We start from the raw sequence: 22,294 nt of genomic DNA, 5'->3' as shown, positions 1-22,294 counted from the left end.
GGCTGTTTTCACACAAAAATTTTAATTTGTCAATAGTAAATCCTACCAATAACCTTTTTTTCCATTCAACTGCTGTTCCCTAAAGATATAAAACAATCGATCAATTAGAGAGTATGTAATACTTTCAAGTAACAAATTTTAAACTCATACAACTATAAATAATATGACTAGTTTAATGTATAAAACCAGTTCATGAAAATTAGTTGGTTGTCTACTGACATTGTAAAGAATTAGAGACTAGTTCAGGTTCATATTTCAGTCAAGATCAATAATGGTTGAAAACTTCAGGTTTTATCGCTAAAAGTCTGTTTTAGTAGCAAAGATAAACTCATTCTCTATCTTAATATCAGTTATAGAAATTTTGTTAAATTATCTTATTTCCATTGTCCGTTTTTTTGTTGATATGAATATTCACATACCTTTTATATAATGCCTTTCTGTATGTATACCTTTTTTAAAAAAATGTCTAGGCAGAAAAGTTGATTTTTGTGCCGCATTATACATAATCCCTATTTAGCATATTCATTGAATCTATGCATTTGTTTATGAGATATAGAACTTCTATCTATTAGGCCAGATACTTAGATTCATCATTTCTAATATGTCTTGTACAACTACACCAGTGCAATTTCTTACTATTTGTTCTTTTTACAAATGCTAATATAAATCTCAAAAATCATTTAGCAGAATAGAATCAGTTTATTGTATTTCACCAACCTCATTACAGACTGCAAATAAGTATCTAAAATAAATAGGTAGATAAGATGATAAATTACAACTTATATCATTGTATAGGCATAAACCATTGATTTTCGTATAAATAACCTAATGTTGAATATTAAATTAAAGTTCTTGAAATGATTTACTCCCTTTCCTATATTTGTTCCATATTTGAGTTATTTCGTCTAGTTGACATATACTATAGAGATGTTTTCCTTCATTTATGATAGTCATTAATCAGGATATTTTGTATTTAATTTTTATTCAACACTGAAGAAAACAAATTCATTTAAAAATCGAAAGAGATTAATTTTTTGTTATATTATTGTCTTTTCTTTGATAAACAAACAAACATTACGTTCTCAGTTCTGGTACTTTTGAAAACTCTAATAATCGTCTACAAAACCAATCATTAAGCGATAGCAACAAATTCAATTCAATTACAGATCTATCTCATTCTGTATTTACACTACCACAAGTTGCGGTTCATCCCAATACATTACTAATTGAGGTGGCAGAAAATCCTCTTCTGTGTCCACTATCAATTAATATTAAGCCAACGTTGTTGTCGACATCATTATCGTCATCGTCTTTATCGTCCAACTGTTCATCTACAGGTATGTTATGTATATATTTATATTTTTCTTCATTCTATGAAATATAATTTACTTGTACTGTTCACTTCGTTTGTACAGTGTTAATATCCAGTGATATAGAGCTGTCAGAAGTTTCTAGATTTTCTTGATTTAAAACTGCATTTAATTTGTATCTTTCGTTGATGCTTATCAAGAAAAACGAATGAAAGAAGAGATCAAAAGTGGGTGGGGGAATCATAAAATTTCGAATATTTTCATTTAGATTCTTAAAAAAATCGTTTGTTTCATCTATCATTTCAAGTTTGTAATGATCGATCGTTCCTATGCTTTTTTCTAGGATGGATCAGTTGTTACTTTATAATTCCGTGGTCAGTTCTCATACAACGCTCTGTTATCCCTTCCTTCTAATTAAGAATAACAGTTAATATTATACACGAATAAGTGTAGCATCTCGATCAGCACATCTTTATCGTTGTTTTGTTTGTCTGAAACGATTTAGCTGGCTTGATCCCTGATCTTTCACTAGGCTCTACTGCTCTATTGACGGTTCGATTTGATCGACTGACAAAAACATGTAATATTTTATTGTCTGTTTGCATTAACCACATTTTACAATTGGATTATGAATGAGAAGACGTCACTGAGTTGTTTTTTAACTATAATCGATATTTTCGCACTAAATAACTTATGGTTTCGCTCTTAGGTACAGAACTAAACAGATTACAACTATTAGGAAAGAGATCTAAAGTCTACTGGAGCAGTGTATCACCTTACTTATTCCCTAACTTTTGCTTTCGATATGTGCTAACTTGGATTATAACGTGTAATTATCTATGGTTGCAATTATATCTAATCTCTATTACTTTTTATTCTATTTTAGAATTGAAGAACTCCTCTTTACTTGAAATCAATCAACAATCTATAGAAAATACTTATGAAACCTTAAAATATTTCAATGAAATTTCTTTAGGAAATAATATTGATACTCATATATCTAACCAAGAGAATTCTACAGTTGTAAGTTTGATCAATATTCATTGTCAATTATTCTACGTTGTTAATTTTTATTTACAACTGTTAAAATTATTTGCAAATTGACTGACTTATTGTCATAGAATAATTTGATAAGTAATATATTTCAAGCTTGTTTATTTTAACTCTACATGTTGATAGTTTCTTTTTGTAACCTTAGTAAGATAATGGCAACCGTAGTATTAAATGAAAGACAGTCCCCAAATGCCCTGATACGGCCGAGAGTGGGGAGAGTCCGCTCTCCCTCTTGAAATGCTCTCTCACGGCCACGCGAATATATAGCCTCTGCCAGGGAAGTCCTACTCACTGCCTTCTCGTGGCGGGGGTGTTGTTTACGAAATTGAGAGGACAAAAAGCGAATGTCCGGCGCTTTAACCTGGTTGGTGGGCACGGCGAGTTCACCTAGGGGAGTTTGGAAACCCTGATTCCAAACCAATGGTGCACATGGACTCCAGTATCCTGAAGGAACAAATGGGAACAAATGGTCACCGGCTACCATGGGACTGCATCTCCTTAAGATGCTCCACTGCCTTGTGGACTAGACCTTTGGGTCAAAGGCTCTGGGTGTGGCCCCCCTAAGAAAACCACCTGCTTCAGTTCGGGCACCTGGGCAGTATCACAGCTCTCACACAAATCAAATGAGATTTGTGCGGCGCTTATTTATCTGGTGCTTCCTTGTACCAATATTTATGTGTTTAAATAAATAATAAATAAATGAAAGACAAGATTCATTTTAATTTCGTTTCAAAGATTATGGAATCCTATAGCTTATGAGAGGTCAATCTCGTTTTATTCAGTTGCTACTGATTTTGAAGAAATTTCAGAAGATAATTATAGCATCCAAACAAATTCTACCGATTATTAACAAGTGTTACAAGAAATACTGATTTGTAGTGAGTATCAATATTTTCGAGATACCTGTATGTATATAAGTAGACACTAACAGACTTAACGGACTGTGAGATTATGCTAAAGTATTATCTGTTAGACAGAATGCCATCAATTAAATCACAGTGGCCACCTTAACCCAGGTCTACAATGGAATGATCGATCCTTATCATTTTGATTGAGTTTACTAATACTTCTGCATTTTTCTCAAACAATACCTAGATTAGTAATTACTTGATCAGATTATTCGTGATGTTTCTAGTCGGTACTTCAGACTTCGATTTCTTACTCTGTTTCCAAGATATCGCTGTTTGATTTTAACAAGATATGATTTGTATTAGTAGTAATTTTATCCTTTTTCATGTTTGAAAGCAGCCGATAAACAACTCATACGATCAACTTGTTTCACTTAAAGAAGAGAATTGTGTAATTTATAATTGTGACAATAAATTTCAATCATCTACCAGTGAAAATTCTCATCATCAACAAACTGTTTCTTCTAAATCAAAACCTCCTCCGTTGAAATTACAAAGTGATGTGTTTAATTACAGTATCATAAACAAAGATATTGAACAATCCAATAAATCAATTGAAAAAAGTACACCTCGTGCTCCATTTTCAGCTGATGCAGCTAATCGATGTTTTAAACGGAAATTTGATGAGACTACAGAGAAGTGAGTCTTTTTTAATAATAACTATTGTATGTGTATGAAGACGGTTCAGCGAATAGACTGTTCCTTTCAATGATCTCATTTTTCGATGCTCTACAATGGTACTTATTGCTAGTTTTTACACATTAAAGCCTTCAATAAAGGGAGACGAGTGTTGTATAATTCATCGAAGATACCAAAAAATAATTAAACTTTTTAAAATATTGGATATGTAATTGTCTTCAATGTAATATTAAATAACATTTTATAAAATAAGTGCTCCAGACAGTTAAACTTTTGGTGGACATGAAGAAGATTAAAATGAAACAAATAGTTGGTAATAACAACTTTTCAAATAAGTTATCGAACAATCTCTTTTGAATATAGATCAAACTTGAAATGGTAAACTATGAAAACCTAAGTCGCGCACAAACCCAAATCCCTTTCGAATTAGTTCTCTGACTGTATACATAATACAAAATGATGCCAATGTCGGTGCGATTGAATTGGATCTCTTTTTAAATACTCATACAGGTTTATCCTCGAACGTACGTCTGGAAAGTGAATACTTTGTGTGACCATTATGATCTCCTTTACAAGAACAAGAGAACCAATGAAACGTATATATATAATATCGATTAATTGGCTAGAAATAAATAAAGAGATAAAATACTTTGTCTTGTTAGATTGATCAAAACTGTTTGTTTGCTTTTTAGACATAAATTTTCATAATATTTGAATTCAAATGATTTATCAAACATTGTTTACTGATTATAAATTGGATATAAACTAAGTGTATGTTTATCTAATTGTGATACGGTAAAACCCATACCAGACCACTTAGTCCTATTACATAATACAAGCTCAATGAAATTAAATATCAATAATTATAGTTATTTTATCTAGAAATGACAAAATGATTAATTTATAAAAATTCCACTAAACAAATTCAATTTTTCTCAAAATATAATGTAACCAATACATCTAATGTTAGTCAGTCATCAAAAGAATATGATCTTGGATAAATGTCTATACTTTCTCAGGTTGACATCATTGAAAATAAATACAATAAGAGGTTAATTGTGATGAAATGAAATGAATAAAACTGGAAGCAATAACATCCATTCCAAACATAGAGAATATAGTACAAGTGAAATAAATGAAATAATAATGTTATGCTTTATATTTAGAAGATAAAGAAAATTATATATCTAAGTCTTGAACATTAGTTCTTTCAGGTCTTAACCAGATAGGCTGGGGAGAGGTTAAACTATAAGTAACCGAATTGTAATCCGAGGGTGAAGTCTTATTTTTGACTTCACTGGGGTGTGTTCACTGCAAGATGTTTCCCTCAAACAACCAGAATCCTCAATGAAGCTTCGCATAAGAAAGGGGGTGGGTTAGCTCTAAAAATGGCAAACATCTCTTTGCCACAGGGGTTTTCAATGCCCACAGTAAAGCCTAACACATTAAAAACTACTCACAGAAACACTTTATATGTTTGGTTTCAACCAATTATCTCTTGCGTCCTGCAGTGACGCTTCCAAGTAGTCAATACAATTGATGACCTAATTCGTTTTTCAGGTCCTTCTAGAGATATCCTTCCACAACCGGGGATTGACTTCTGCCTTCACACCTCTAAGAACTTCAAGACTGATGATATCAATCTCATTGAGTATAAAGAGAAAGTAATCGGAAGTTTTGACATTTCACCTAGTTTGAAGTATCCGTCAACTTTCCCTGGTTGGTTAAAAAAAATCTCAGCACAAATAAGAAAAGCTGGTCTAGATTTTCAAACGTAAGCCACTATTGGCACAAATAAAATGTTCATTCCCAATCCAAAGAATCAGTTGAGTGTTCAGTAGCTCTCTGTATATTGTTTCAAAGCTGTGAAATGTTATTAGCATCTCCTTTCAAGTCAAATTCTGACTAGCATATGTGTAGGTCATAAAAAAGTAAGAAGTGGTAACTAAACGAAGACTTGCAGTCACCAACTGCTGAACTGAACTAGACGAAAGACGCAAACTTCCCTCTTTAGTATCCCTGGTCATTGATAACTATAAATAGTTGGAGATATTAACTGATAGATTAAAATCAGTTTCAGTAAAGTAATTGCATAAATCCTGAGTTTGATCTTATTCGATCTTGTTTGTTCTTTTAGAGTCACATTTAATTAGTTTATTTTTCCACTCCAAATTAGTCTATTATATCTATTCCTTTGATTTTCACTTTGTTAATTTCCTCACATACTATCCTTATGTAAATTGTGCTAACTAGATTGATACATATTGGTGTCAGCTCATATCGCCGTTTATAACTGACTGTCACTAAGTTCAGTTTTGAGACATATCAGCTGATCAATCGTAACTAATACATTTTTATTTTAAAACAGAGTTAAATGAAATACACTCGCCTACAATTAAATGAATGTGATTACATGTTACCATTCTTATATCAAACTTACCTTTTTTACGTTATTTTGTCATTATGATATCAACTATTGTTTCGATTGACAAAATTCTACTATTAGTTGTCCACAAACCATCGTTTTTCTTCCAATTATTATTAGTATTTTAGCTCAAATAAACTTTCGGCGTCGATTTTCTTATCTACCGAAATTTAACCCTAATACCGTCTCAGATACACAAGGCTTGTCATCACCAACATCTGTCGATCAATTAACTGTACGTTCTGCAGGGCCTTGTTTTTACTCAGAAACTACTCAGAGTAAGTTAATAAAAACAAGTTTCAGTCAGATAATAATAAAAGTTTTCTTGTAATTCTACAATCTTACAATCGTGTGTACAGTTTCATGTAATCGATCACGATAATTGTCACATTCATTTTGTATAGGTTACTGATAACTATCCTAACCTTTAAACACTTTTGATCCTTTGATTATTGAAATTTAAGTGCTTAAATCAATAAAAATGTGTGTTTACGAGTCCATATTTTTTTTGTTTTAAAATTAAAAAAACAAACAGATAAACACTGGTATGATTGATTGATTGCATGCAAAGATTTAATCATTTTTCTTATAAAGATTTGTCTAATAAAAGGTTTCCATAATTGATTCAATCAATTTTTTTCTTTTTTAAAAAAAAGAGAAAAAAAATTTTCAATATAGGTAACTATCTACTACATTCAACATTTAATTAAACTATAATAATTTCATATTTATTTCTGTTTATCAACTCTATGCGAGCAGTAACAACAATTGAAATTACTCATTCAATTGTTTACTACATCATTCTGTATTATTTCCCATAATAAACATACCCAATATGAACTAAAATTAATTAGCATCTATTCACAATGACATGTCTATCACGTAAAGTTAGAAATATTATCTATAGAAATATCATTTACAATGAAAAGTTTTGAGAATATCAACGTAGTAATCGTTACAAAAAGATCATATGGAATGGGATCTAGCGTTTACATGATAAAATAATGGAACATTGATGAATTATAATTGTAGATGAACTAAATTGATTATACAATGAGGAAAATAAGATCTCACTCTGAATTTCTTCGATCTTGGTTTTTGAATTATTTTTTGTGATTGTCTCAGAGGTGAACAGTCCTAGAGGGAGTAAAAAGGATAAAAAACCTGCCAATATATAAATCATTATATAGTTGAGATCATGAGTCAATTGAAGCTAGATCACCATGAAAAACCTGGAAGCACTGGACGGCCGTTTTGTCCTATTGTGGGCCTCCTCAACAGTGCGAATCCTTGGTCCCACCTCGTGAGATTCGAACCCATAACCTACCAGTCTCTCGCGCGGGCACTTAACCACTAGAACACTGAGTCGGCATCTTTTCGTTTAAACACTCACTCATAACATAAAATTACAATTATGAGGGAATTTTTCATGAATAAAAATCGTGTGTAATAAATTTATTATATGAATACATAATAGAAAAAAATCATTACTTAAGACATAAAATGTTAATACCAAGTAGCGTTTAACTATAAAATAAGGGGAAAAGATTGAAATGTCCTAATAATTCGTCCTTATAGAGATTGGAAATGCCTATCACTAGCTTATTAACCACATATTTCACATCCTCAAGCGTGTCAGATTTTATGCCCGCTAGATTTGACTTTATTCATACCTTAAGGTAGAAGGTGAAGAATGTCAAGGTTAGAAGTCGATTTCTGTATGTAATTGTAAATTGTGTAGTTGTAAATCTGCTGCATTTATGATGGCTTGGTTATATGTTGAGCAAACTAAGATAATTTGAAATAGGATATGGCACTAGTTTAAGAAGTGACTGACTGTTTTTCTTCTATCCAATTACTTTACATAAGCACATTTTTTCTGTTGTTGGTCCCTAAAATGTAAGGAAGCAATATTTGGTGACCCTAAATAATTGTAAATGAGTTACAGTAGTTAAGATACATTCACTGAATGATATCTCTAGATTCTGATCGTCTTGTAACTTTTCACTTATATATTTCTTGCTTTTACAAGTACTTTATTTTACTGAAAGTTTACCATTTTTATACAGAAACAAAAAATGGCAAGTTAAGCGATTATACCATTTGAGACATTCTACTCTATTTAGTCTCGTTTGCTCAACCACTTATCTGTAAAATCTGTGCTAGTTTTTTAGAAGCGAAATTTTTAAATCAATAATAAACTTCCTCTTCTGTGAATATGTGCTATATTTAAAGTGCAATTCGATGTTTAATTACTGACTAGTGACCAGTGTTATTTCTAAGGAGTCTTTAACTGTGATCGTATTCTAAGGATCAAGTTCCAATGTAGTCACTAGGTTACGTGAATCTACATCTTACACATGATATGTAATGTTATATGGATGGTAAGAATATGCCCTTTATCGGTTGTATATACGGGGATCCCACATATATATGTTCAGAACTTGCTACCCGATCTCTTTTAACCATTTAACACTAAACTATAATTTCCTTGCAATTAGTTTATTTAAACGTTCGTATTATTCTGTTTTTCAATCTTTTTTCTACATTTATTTATCTTAGCTGGTTCAGTTACTCCAACACTTAGTATAGACACCAGTCAACAATTATGTACGCTTACTTCTCCAAGTTCTCATCTTAGTGATTCAGAAAATATTCATCAAAATTTGTCACCCAAAAGACTTGTAAGTAGATTTTGGTTACTCAATTGTTTTTATCCTATTTTTAAATATTTTATATGTTGTATAATGATCAATTTTTATTCTTAAAAATTTGTAATAACTATTTTAAGGATCTTGACATTTAAAACAACTAGTCCCTTTGGTAAGTTTGGGCAATATGATGAGAAGACGAGGGCTATCAGAATTATGTGGTATATCTGCGCAATATATTTGGAACAATCTAATCACATATATCGGTTAAGACATTATGTAAGAAAAACAAAAGGTCAAGTAGACAAATTAAGAGGTAAGGGGTAACAAAGATAACCAAGAAAACAATGTGAAAATCATGCTGGATGATATTAAAGCCGACATAGACAGTGCAGTATCTTAGTTTCCATAGCCACTGTCCAATCCAGTACAAACCAGGATCAATGAAGGGCTTATTCAATAGGAGCAATCGTATTTGTACTAGTGATACTATTGTGGGAAACCCAAAGCTAATGTCTGAAACATTGATGAATAATGGTTATTCATTGAGGTTTATTAATCCCTGGAAAGGTAGCAATATGAATGGACCTACTAATTGTTTGTTACCTGAAAAACTAGTCTATATTATCCTATCACTCAAAGTTAACTCAAAGTCTCATGTGGAAACGAAGACTTAAATTATCTAACAGTTGGAAATTTTGTGCAGCTCAACTCATCATTACGGGAACGTCAAGGTCTATGTTTCAGGAAAAACCTAAACAGCATGTAAACGATTGTTTCACATCCCATTGTACCTATCGATTTATGTGCGGTAATATGTACACGTGTACAGAGATTTGTTGAAGCCTTGGCTATACGAAAACTGAAGCCTTTTTTATGTGTTCAAAAACAATTTATTCTTATTCTTAACCTACTCTGCTAATACTGATCTATTATCCAGAGTAGTTTTCACGTTGTCTTCGTCTAATTGACCTTTTGTTTTTCACATATGATGTCATAACAAGTATATATGGGATCAGATTGTTCGAAATATATTGCACAAATATATCACGTAATTCTGATAATCTTCGTCTTATCGCATGATCGTGGTATTATTCCATTTATTATTATTATTATTACCATGTAAGATGAATTATATATATATATATATATATATATATATATATAGTCTCTTCGTTGAATAGTGACAGTATATATGACTGGTCGAAAACTGTCGTATAGTATAGTAAAATTAATATATGTAGTTCTGAAAATGAGGACTACAGAATGCTTTCGTCACAAAGATGTTAGTGACATGAATAAAATGCATTATCAGCGATGGCTTCATTTTACGATTCAGCATTGTTTTTGGAAATGCACCGTATTGTTTGTTAGTGTTGTAGGCATAGTGTTTTGTTTATTAAATTACCGTATAAACAAAATCTGAATTCGCCAAGAAGGTGACATAACCACAACACAGTGCATATTTTGAAATGATAGATATCATACCTTTTCAATCGTAGGTAAACTAAATGGTGTATTCCCTACCCTACAAATTTACTTCAAGAAAATTCTTCATGATTGACTGATATCAACTTTGAATTCTTTTTTTCTCTCACTTCAAATGTTGTAAACGATTATCTCCCTATTCACAATAATACTTAATTACTTACTTACACATGTTACCTCCCCCCATGGAGGACCATAGGCCGCTCACCAGCATTTTCTATCTATCACAATAATAACATTTATCAATTCTAAAAATTATATCATATTAAATTCAACTATCTATCTTTTTAAAATTTTCATTTTTTCGTTTTATTTAAACTAAATTAACAGAATATGGATAAATCAAATCAATCTTTAGAAGATAATGTATTTTTTGGTGCAAACTTTCCAAATATCAAAGAAGTTAAACGGACTACCGATTCGTTGAATTCACCTTTACGCATTTCTTCATCAAATTCAACTTCATATGGTCGTTTATCTAAAAATCATCCAATTGCTCCAAAAATTATTCATCATCAAACAAATGAAAATTCATCATTGATAACTCTTTCTCATTTGTCTGAAGCTAATGGAAATAAGTCAAGATCTGTTTTACATATACGTCGTAAATTAGTTTTACAATTATTTCAAGAATATGGTTTGTTTCCATCAAGTACGTGAATTATACTTATGAAACATGTATAGTATATATGTAATTATAACCATATATAGTTGTAAGCAGGGATGAATAGTGGCTAGCAGTGGAATCCAGAACTCTAGTTTCGTCCTATTTGGGACTCATCAGCTGGATGTCCCTGGATCGCAGAGTTGGTTTTCACTCATATATATTTATTATACATGATAAATTCTTAAGAGAAAAAAACGATAATAAAAATGATTGTTTTCATATCATTGTAAAAGTGCTTATACGTTTTTTGTACGGCCATTAGCACTATAATGGGTTTTTTTCATAAACAATGGTCAGTTTTAACGACTGCGGTTTCTGTATTGAAGTTGAGTTTCATCACAAATTGATGTCAGCTACAAACCGTTTGTAAACAGCTGGTTATTGGGTCTACCAGGTAAAGTTTTCATATATATTCTTCATTAACATAATTTTTTACATTCTATAGGCATCACATGAAATTCGATAGTACTAAATCAGAAATATTTAACACTTATTCTTGTTTAAATGATCCTCGACATTAAATCTCGAGCGTTAGGAAATATATATTTCTTCATGTGTGCTCGTGTGTTATTGTTTTCTAAGTTAAACTTCTCATCTCTTTCTTCTTGTTTTTATTTAAATTTTACATTCAGTTCCAGTGATTACTCATTTTCAACAATGTTATGCTTGCTACTTTCCTAGTCGTCAAGCTTTACAGTTGAAAATACGTGAAATTCGTCGACGAATTATGCAAACCGATTCTCATCCATTTCAAAAAACTATCATCAAAGATAATTATGATTGTTTAGATGATAAAAAGAATGCTGACAATGATGAGGACGATAATGATGACGAGATCGAATTAACAAAAATAAAATGTTCATTAAGAACTATTTCAAAACATTCTATACCTATTGTTAGATCAACTAACGGCCTACATGAATATACAAATCGATGTTGCAATGACAATAACCACAACAACAATAACACTGGCACCAATTCATCTTTATCAAGTCCGTTAGCAGTTTAAAAGTACTTATTTTCTTTATACTTGAATCTATTGTTAGTTATCATCTTCCCATCATGAAACTTTTCATCAATTTCATATATTCTTTAATAGGGTTCATTTTTAATCATTAATTTATTAAATTTATTGACTAATATTAACCTCCAGTGGATTTTAATTTGTCATTTTATGTTTTATTTATTTATATTTTCTGATGTTTATTTATTTATTCTATTACGTAATATCTATTCATATATATACTAATATTAATATTGTGTTTTGCATAAACACACTACTTAGTAACATTACCCATCATGGTCATATTTCACTATTTTTGTTTTCGAATCGTTTTTTTTGTTTGTTTTGTTTTTTTGATTTCTCTTTTTTTCTGTTTTCTTATTATATTATGCTATTCCATTTAAATTAGCTTAAATCTTTTTATGCTTATTATACCAAAGTTTTATTTATTCAAATGGATGCAATTAAATTATCTCCGTAAAATGCCTTTTTTTCTTTTCTTTTTATTACTTAAATATATATATTTCCTATAATACACTGCTTTGTTTAATTACATTTATATATATACATATGCTACCGGGGTGTTTTTTTTATTAATCTAAGCTTTATTTTTCTCATTTTATTGTTATTTATGAAAATATGTATATTGATATCTGTTATGAGTTGAATATAATTAGTGATCTAAAGGAATAGAACTGAATAACTAATTATATCATTGTTAAAATCGTAGTCTAGCTTCAATTGACTCATGATTTCAACTATGAAAATACTAAATTCTCCACAAAACTCCCTCTGATCTATAATCATATGCTCACTAGCGACTAACTTCAAGAGATATTTCCTTGAGTTCTAGTGGGAAGCAGTGGCCAGTGGAGTTCTATCAAGTCTGTTGTAGAGATATCAACTCACTGAAGACAATTGGTGAACGGTCGCTCAAAATCGTGGATTGGTTGAAGTTAGACATTAACACTGTTGGATGCCGGCTCAGTGGTCTATCGGTTAAGGGCTCCGGCTCGAGACTCGTAGGTCCTGGGTTCGAATCTCGCGAGTGCGGGATCGTGGATGCGCACTGCTGAGGAGTCCCATGATGGGACGAAACGGCCTTCCAGTGCTTCCAGGTTTTCGATGATGGTCTAGCTTCAATTGACCCATGATTTCAACTATGAAAATACTAAATTCTCCACAAAACCCACTCTGATCTAAAATCGAAATAAATAAACTGAAGGCAACAAATCGTAGAAATATTTCTAATGAAGTTTAAACATTAAAAAAGAACGATTTGATCCAGAAATAGTGATTCGTACTGTAAGTTTATTGCTATACGACTTCCAATCAATTAGTCACAATATTGTTTCTACTTAGTTGTGTTGTACTCTCCCAATCTATAAACAACTTTATTTGCTATGTGATAACAATTGGTGATTGGAAATAAAATGACAGATTCTTAGAGTTGATCAACTAACCGAAAGAGTTACATTTAGAATAATTATGACTGAGTTATAAATACGAATTAATCACATAAGATGCAAATTAAGAATCCAAGAAAAGAAAGTAGAATCTTAAGTATTATAACCTTTTACAGTTTTAAAATCTAGGGTGATATACTCTTAGTATAAAAAGAAACTCGATTATAAAGTATTTACTAACGCCTGTTGCCTCATGTTATGGAGTAAGCATAGGCTGCCCACTATCATTCTCTATCCAACTCTTTTCTGGGCAGTTCTTTCCAGTTGCGATTCTCTCTTTTCATGTCTGCTTCCGATGCCCAACGCAATGTGTTCTCTGTCCTTCTTTTCTGTCTCTCTTCGAGATTCAAAACTAACGCTTGCCTCATGATGCAGTTTGATTATTTCCGCAATGTATGTTCTATCCATCTCCAACATCTTTTCCTCTTCGGTTGGACGTTGGTTTCTTCTCTCCCAGAGTAGGCTGTTGCTGATAGTATCTGTTCATCAGACATTGAGAACCTTATGTAGACAATTTTTCTATAAATATTTGTACTATTCTGATGATGGTTATGGTATTTCTCGAGGTTTCAACTCCATACATTAGTACTAACTGTCTTGAAGTTCATATTGAAGATCCTGACTTTGATATTGGTAGACAGTTGTATCGAGTTCCATGTGTTCTTCGACTGTATGAATGCAGCCCTTGCTTCGCTAATCCTTGATTTCATATGTGCACCAGACCCTCGTTGTTTATCAATGATGCTGTCGAGATACGTGAAAGATTCCACGTGTTCCAGAGTTTATCGATCAGGTGTGATTGGATTCGTATTCTCCTTGTTGTATTTGAGAATCTTTCTTTTTTTCCTTGTGTATATTGAGGCCTACTGATGCACAGACTTCTGCTACACTGGTTCTCTTGACCTGCGTTTGTTGGTGTGTATGGGATAGAAGCTCCATGTCATCCACAAAGTCCAAATCTTCTACTTGTTTGCAAGCTGTCCATTATATTCCGTTCTTTTGAGGTGTGGAGGTTTTCATAATCTAGTCAACCACAAGAAGAAAGGGAGAGAGTAAGCAGCCTTGTCTGACTCCAGTCCTCACTTGAAATGCGTCCGTCAGCTTTCCTCCATGCACGACCTTTCAGTGTAGTCCGCTGTATGAATTCCGTTTGATATTGACGATCTTCTTAGCTACTCACTCCATAGTGTCGAAGACGTTTCCATAATGTTCTCCTGTCCACACTGTCAAACGCATTCTCATATTCAAGGAAGTTGATATATAGTGACGAATTCCATTGAATTGATTGTTCAACAATGATCCGTAGTATTGTGATTTCGTCTGTGCACGAGTAATCATTACGGAATTTGATCTGTTGATCTCGAATTTGGGTGTTTACTGAATCTTTCATCTGGTTCAGCAACAGTTTTGAAGAGATTTCCTGGTACCGATAGTAGTGTGATGCGTGTTTAATCCTCACATTTGCTGAGATCTCCTTTGTTTGATATCTTGGTGAGGTGTGCCTCTCTCCATTCTGTCAGTGGCACTTGTTCTTCCTCCCAAATCTTCCCGAATAGAGTGTGGAGCATGTTTGCAGTTACTTGTATGTGTGACTCCAGCACTTCGTCTAGTATATTGTCCCGTCCAACTGCTGTTTCCCACTCTTGATTTGTCTGATGACCAGTCATCCTGATTTCTTCGATCGTTAGTGGAGTGACATCTATATGAAGGTCTTTGTGTGGTGCTTTGATGTTGTGTGGGTTCAGTGGAGCTGGTCTATTCAAGAGTTCCTCTAAGTGTTCTACCCATTTGTTCCTTTGTTTTTGAATTTCAGCAATTATTATTCGCAAACATCTTATAGGTACGTAAGTGTTGTGAAGAAACCATTCCGGGTTTCTTCAGAAATACAATAATACACAAGTTTCAATAATGTTAGCATAACATTTTCCATATTTAAAAATAGAAAAAGAAAGGAAAGAGAAATTATCATTATAAAATATTAATAAATCAGGTTCTGTGTAATTGCGAAGAATATTGAATTGATTTTGAAGACGGAAAGGGAGAAAATAAGGGAAGAGAAATGAAGCAAACCCGAAATACGTAAATATTTTAATAAGCGTGTTTGTGAATCCAGAAAAAGAATAAACGACTATGTATGTATCGCCAAATGAATAACTGAAAGAAAAGACGGAAAAAAGATTGTGAATAAATGAATACGAAAATAACTTATTACTGCAGTAAAATATGACGGTAGAATAAGTGTCTACGCAGTGATGGTTTGGAGTGACACTATGAAGGCCTCAACTAAGTTCAAAGGATAAACAATATATATGAGTCATATATATATATATATATATATGTTGAAGATAAAACGAGTCTGAGTAGTTAATTTGAGTATATCATAAGATATTGTCTTAATTACAAACTTTGGATACTTGAGAATAATATTTATTTGGAAGGCAAAGAGGGAAGAACCATTTTTTAAAGAAAAAGAAAACCTAGTGAAACGTTTCAAGCGCTATAATATCAACCTTTGAACTAAACCATTAATTAAAAAAAATTTTTTCATTCCACTTGGGTAAATACACGTAAATCTATATGATAGGATACCGAGTAAAACTTGATATTAGTGTAAACTCTTGTGAAATAATAATTTAGAACGATGCTATAAATGTCATGATTCATTGCAAAGGATAATCAAATATAAATTTCTGTGTTATATATATATATATATATATATATATATATATATCTGGTGAACCTAAAATGAATCTGAGAAGTTAGTTGCTTTAATAGCAACATAAGATAATTTGTTTTTAGTTACATACTTTGGATGTTTAGGAGAAAAAGAAGGGACAAAAAGAGTGTCTACGGTGTCGAGGGACCAATCATAATAATGCTTATTATCATAAATATGAAAATAAGCGAACTTCAGACGTTAAGATGATTAGAAAGAAAATAATAAAAATTTCAATGGACCTTGTTTGTATAAATCATTGTTAAAGACATTGATATTCAATAGGTGACACAATCCACTTTCTCAAAGAAAATCATCAAGGAGACTTTGGAACCGGATCGTAATTTCACTTCAACAGGGGTTCACTGGTAGTCTGTTCCATATGGTTAAGTAGCGAATATCAAAAAACTTCTGGCTCAAGATTGTGTAGGTTCTCGGAATCGCTAGAATACTTTTTATTGTATAGATTATGGGATGATATCATAGGATACAAAGGGGTGGATGCCAAAGAGTAAGAAATACCGTGAATAAGTCGATAGATAAACGATAGATAAAGACAAGGTTTTATTTGATACGACTGATCCAAAGAGGTTCTACTTTGAGTTGTTAACATCTTTGGTGATAGACCCCAAAACAGCTTTGGTGAACCTTCTTTGAACACCTTCAATCTTAATCAGGTCATTATGCCTGCAACTACTGGAAACTAAAATATCATATTCAAAAATGGGTAAGATACATTTTCGGTATAATAATAATAATAATAATAATAATAATAATCAATGTGAATAAATCCACTTTTGTCAACATTAAGTGGGAAATTCCACGAAACAGTCTATTCGTACAACTTGTTTATTTCTTCTTGGTTTACCGCTGAAATATAGCTTTATTCGGTGGGAGAAGAGAATGAATAAACCACTTTTAGGTCATCGGCAAGAAAAAAAGGTTTACTATATTGAAAGAGAGAACACACATTATTGATAAAAAGGAGAAAGAGTAATGAACCAATCACACTTCCTTATATAACCCCACTAGTTACATTCGCAGGCTTAGAGTAGCAAGGTCCAAAGCGGACGATTCTTCTACGTTCTGTTTAAAAATATTTGAGCCAAGATAACAGTGGATTCTGTATGCCAAATGAAGAGAGTTTTAGAAGAAGAATTTTATGTGAGACACTGTCGAGAGCCCTACTAAAATCGAAGTATAGAATTATCACCGACTGACCAACATCTCTTCTCTGGGTAATTTGATCAAAAAATTCCAGGTGCAATGTGAAGCATGAACGTTTAGTTATAAACCCGTATTGGGATTAGTTAATCAGACTAGCTGAAAGTGAAAATGATAAAAGCTGTTAGTGGATGACTTTTTCCATGGTTCTTGATACCACAGATGTCAAGTTAATGAGCCTTTATTTAACAATATCACTACGTGATCCCGTTTTGAATCTAGGAGTGATTAGAGATTTTTCATAAAAATGATTAGGCTTCATATTCCATAGACAGGTTGAACAGTTTTAAACAGAATAGTGGGAATTATTTACTACCATATTTCACAAATGATGAAGGGATCTCATTAGGTCCACTGTCATCAGACTTTTTCAGGGTAGCTATGGCCTGTTTGATGTTGTTGGATATGAAGTCAGTTTTTGATAGATATCTAGCTGTCAACATTGGGAATGTATTGATAAAGACTTCAGTTTCAGTGTTGTAGCATTGCGAGAAAGGCTGACTGAATAGTTCACAAATAGTATCACGGTCGTCAACAGTGCTTCCTTTCACTATGAAGAAGTTGGTAGTGCCAAGAGAATTCGATTTCACACGGGATTTTAAAAGCCGAAGTATTGATAATTCTGGGCTTTTACTATCTAGGGCTTTATTTTCTTGATTCATAAAATACTTGTGTTTAGATGAAAATTTCTGTCGATTAAGTTAAGTATACTCTGAAGTGCATACAAGTTGTTATGCTCGTGGTAGTGGTGTTTTAATTTCCTCAGCTTTCTTTTAAAAGTAGTCTGGCCCCTACTAGTGTTATAAATCACACGGCCAATAGTTGGAGCAGTGCAGTGAAGGTAATATGTCAGGTGGTGGTATAAATCGGAAAATGCAGTGTTCATATTATTTGTAGTAAATTAGGTTCTTATGGTAAGCATCGAATAAAAGTTTTAATGCGCTTCCAGGTTTGTTGATCAAACTGTCTGTTCCAGTACATTATTGCATCTTTAGAGTTCAATTTTATGGTGTTTAGAGAATGAATATTACTCAATAAAACTCCATGATCACTCAAAATACTCATGACTGATGTGAAATGAGATAGAATCTATTGTAACTGTAAATAATTCCCCAAAATCAATAGCTTTCTAAGTGTTCGACATTGGATGCTGACCACGTTGTTTAAGTGGACTTGTTTAACTGAAGACTTTCGGTCATGCATCCGTACCAGATCACGTTGCAACTCGACGTGGGACACAGCTCCTACGTTTCAATAGTCAGCTAAGAACGAACGCCTCTCGATATATTGGTAACGCATCAAATATATCTTTCCTACCTCTTCTCGTCTGACTTCTGTTTGGCCAAAAGGGTTTCGATTATAGGAGGTGCTACTGGTAGCTAATTGTAAAGTTAGAATACTAGTCATATCCTCACTATGTTGATTGTAAATAGTAAATCAAGCATATTATTCCTTCTAGTTGGTTTTCAGACTTGTTGGACCCATCCACAAAGTTCTAATGTTTCACCTAATTTGTTATATCGACCTGGTACCGAAGTCAAACCCCATGTTGTATTCAGCAGATTAAAATCACCTCTGATGATTTTAAACGTACGCGGTTGGTGCAAAGCAATGAAAAATATGTTTGTTATTAATCTATCAAAATTAATATCCTCATGAGGTGGTCTGTATATGCATCCCACCAGTAGATAATTTTGCGATCCTTACTTTACGGTAATCCAAGTGGAGTCATGTATAGCATCATAAGAGTCATTTTCAAGTTTACACACTTAGACATAGATAATTGTATCCCCTCTTATTTCATGACCTCTATCGGTTTGAAAGAAAATGTAGTTATCTACATGCAAGGAGTGATCAGTTATGAATGATTTACACCATGTTTTCGTAGTAAGTACAATGATTGGATTTAGTAAAACAAAGTTCTTAAGATGAGTAATTTTACTAGACAGAGAGCGGACACTGTACGAAAAAATAAGAAACTGAGAGGTATCATAGTGAAGCAGATTAGAGCATAGATCACAATTTGTAGTTCCATGAATACTCGAAGAATTGGCTAAGGTAAGAATTGCGTTGCGAGAGAAAGTAGATTCCACAACTTTGTCGTCATTTGTAATATACTCACCGTTGCCGGCAGAAAAGCCGCCAGCGTTACAAAAAAGTCTCTTAATTGTTATTGATAATAACATCTGATGGAGGCATACTGTACATATTGACAAACAGACCAAGAAGGCTATCAGGTCTGTGTGTGCAGCCAAGTGGTCATTTAAATTAGCTTTACTTTTACACCTGACGTATGTGTGACATGTTCCATATGCTTTTTCCCATGGTTTGTGGTTTGTTTTAGCTTCTTCGTAATTTGCGGAGAATCGAGTGTTTTTAAACATACTTGCGACGGTTTGCAAGGTTCGAATATATCGACGTTCAGTGCATGGTCAGTTATATAAATGCTATAACTATTTTTTCTTTATTATCCATTGCTCAGTTACTGTAACTGCGTGTAACACTGACAGGAATTTAGATGGTGTTATCCGATTCATCATCAGCACAACTACTTACAGTTAGATCGGAGTCAACATTCTTAGAAGGATGGACACAACGTTCATCGGGGTTGCTTTCTTCTGGGTTTTGAACCTAAAGAGATTCAGGAGAGTTTATCAATGTTGGTATATTTGCAAAGTTGGATGTCCTCTTAGAATCGGGCTTACGTTTATGACCATTAGGATTATGATGCGTTTGGGAGTTTGACGCTGGTGTTCTGTAACCAGCTCTACCTGCTTTTCACTGGCATGGTGTTCTATCTAGAAGAATCCTAATGTCTTTGATAATCTGTTGTTTTTTCATGGATTCAGTGGAAGTCGGAAACTCACTGGCGTCTACAGACGAGTTGACGTTGGACAGAACCAGTGGGTGAGTACCAGGGGGATTTCCTTTTAATCTTGTGTACACACAAGGTACATGAGCAATATTGCTGCCTCTAATCAGATTAGACTTGATATTTTTAAAGGCATTTGTGTCCGTTATGTTAAACACAATTGCATTGCTAGATAGTCTTATTCTTTCAAATACCTCTGAAGCGACATGATGTAGGAAAGTATTTGTCATTCATCTGATCTGGAGTCTCTACGAGGTTAGGGTTGGTAGGATACTTAAGCGGATTGAGAATGTTCATGTCAACTTGCAACTTTCTTATATCGTCCATATGGTTGAAGTTGTCATTATCATCATTGTTTACCAATAGAGTCTTCAACATGTCTGGAATGAAGACAACTGATATAAGCTTGTAAATGATGGAAATAGAAATAGGTTAAAAAACAAAGGCTGAGGGCCCAAGATAGTTCAGAAGTCAAAATCTATGTTCGAAACGAGAGTGAATGTGTCGTGAGGATTAGTGAAGGTGTCAAAAACGAGGGGAGAATGGCAGGAATATCGTAATAGAGATTTGGTAGGTATGTGTGGAGGCAAAACAGAACATATAGATGAACATTGTGTGAATTTTGACATATATTTTACAGGGGAAGATAGCCCTAAATAATAAAGTAATTTAGAACTGTCAATAATTAGTATCAAACAATCGAAATGGGTACAGTATGAGGTACATATATAAACCGAAAGCCTGCATTAGTTAAAATTGGGTGGTGCAGAAATAAGTAGTTCAGAAGCTTTTTGCCATATAAAATTATTATGATGCTTTATGATCAAATATATGAAGCGGCTTTTTGGATAAAATTACTGACCAAAATCTATGACGGACCCACTGAACCGAACAGGTAATTATGGAAGTTAAATGAGTTATGATATCCAAATACAATTTAAAGGATAGTACATAAAGTAGTGAGTATAGTGCTTTATCATACACGATTATATATATTTTTTCAATATTAGGTAGAGGTCTTAATAGATCTTGTAAATAATTAAAGTACGTAGGATATAGCATTGAAATACGATATAAGGATTATTATGCAAGTATGAAATGCAATTCTTCGTCAAATATGATTATATGTGGTTTAAAAAGGATGGAGCATGGTTCTATTGGATAGGCGAAATGAATAATCAATTATATGAATATGATCATAAAAACCATGAATATGTTAAACTGAGATCTTATCATAGGGTATGAAATGTAGTTCAGAATTGATTTATCTTCCGTAATTCCAAGAAAAATAACCTATCCAGCTCTGTGAGAATCCTAGAAAAAGAGAACTGAAGGCCTCGGCCAAAAGTAACGTCCAGTCAATAGCGCTGGGTATCTTACCTGATCTCCAAGTTCTGATACGGTTAATGTTATTTACTTAATATTGGTCATAACAGTTATTCGTTACTCCTTCCCATTGTTTGTAGCCGATAGTTATGAGGCTTTCAGTAAACGTTTTCCGCTTTTCAATCTATTCGAGTTGTGGATGGTATTTCTGCACTGACATCTGTGGTCACGTTTCTGATAGTCCCCACGTCGGTCGCTCTGACAACGTGATCATAATGACTTCGGCTTTGTTTGTCAGACCTTGTATTTCTCTCATATATGTCTAATTAAGGAGTGCTTTTCACACCACACGACTATATATACCAGGACCAAGAGCATGAGTTGCTCACCATGAATCTGTGGTACTGCTTGTGTACCGAGTTGACACAACAAAAGTGGACCCAACGGCGGAAAAATTGCCAGGTAGCTTGTTGTAACCAGTGAAGAGCATGAGGTATAGTCAGTGGTGTTGAGTGTTTCCTTTCTAGCACCCGGTGTTTTTGAAGA

General features: G+C 33.0%; 1 protein-coding gene across 1 annotated transcript in view; it reads left to right on the top strand.

The window, feature by feature from the left end:
- Smp_142600 (putative capicua protein) overlaps positions 1–12,612 on the top strand; it is a 41,417-nt gene extending 28,805 nt beyond the window's left edge. The window contains 7 exon segments of the mRNA XM_018794163.1: positions 1,087–1,337; positions 2,197–2,333; positions 3,612–3,910; positions 6,456–6,613; positions 8,898–9,019; positions 10,805–11,126; positions 11,774–12,612. Coding sequence (XP_018648603.1) covers positions 1,087–1,337; positions 2,197–2,333; positions 3,612–3,910; positions 6,456–6,613; positions 8,898–9,019; positions 10,805–11,126; positions 11,774–12,150 — 1,666 coding nt within the window. The 3' untranslated portion in view covers positions 12,151–12,612.
- The last annotated feature ends 9,682 nt before the right edge of the window (positions 12,613–22,294 follow it).

The sequence above is a fragment of the Schistosoma mansoni genome, chromosome 1 (assembly GCF_000237925.1).
Source record: "Schistosoma mansoni strain Puerto Rico chromosome 1, complete genome".
NCBI classification, from domain to species: Eukaryota; Metazoa; Platyhelminthes; class Trematoda; order Strigeidida; family Schistosomatidae; genus Schistosoma; species Schistosoma mansoni.
Note: the sequence above shows the minus strand (reverse complement) of the source record. Positions and strands in the feature narration are given on the sequence as shown.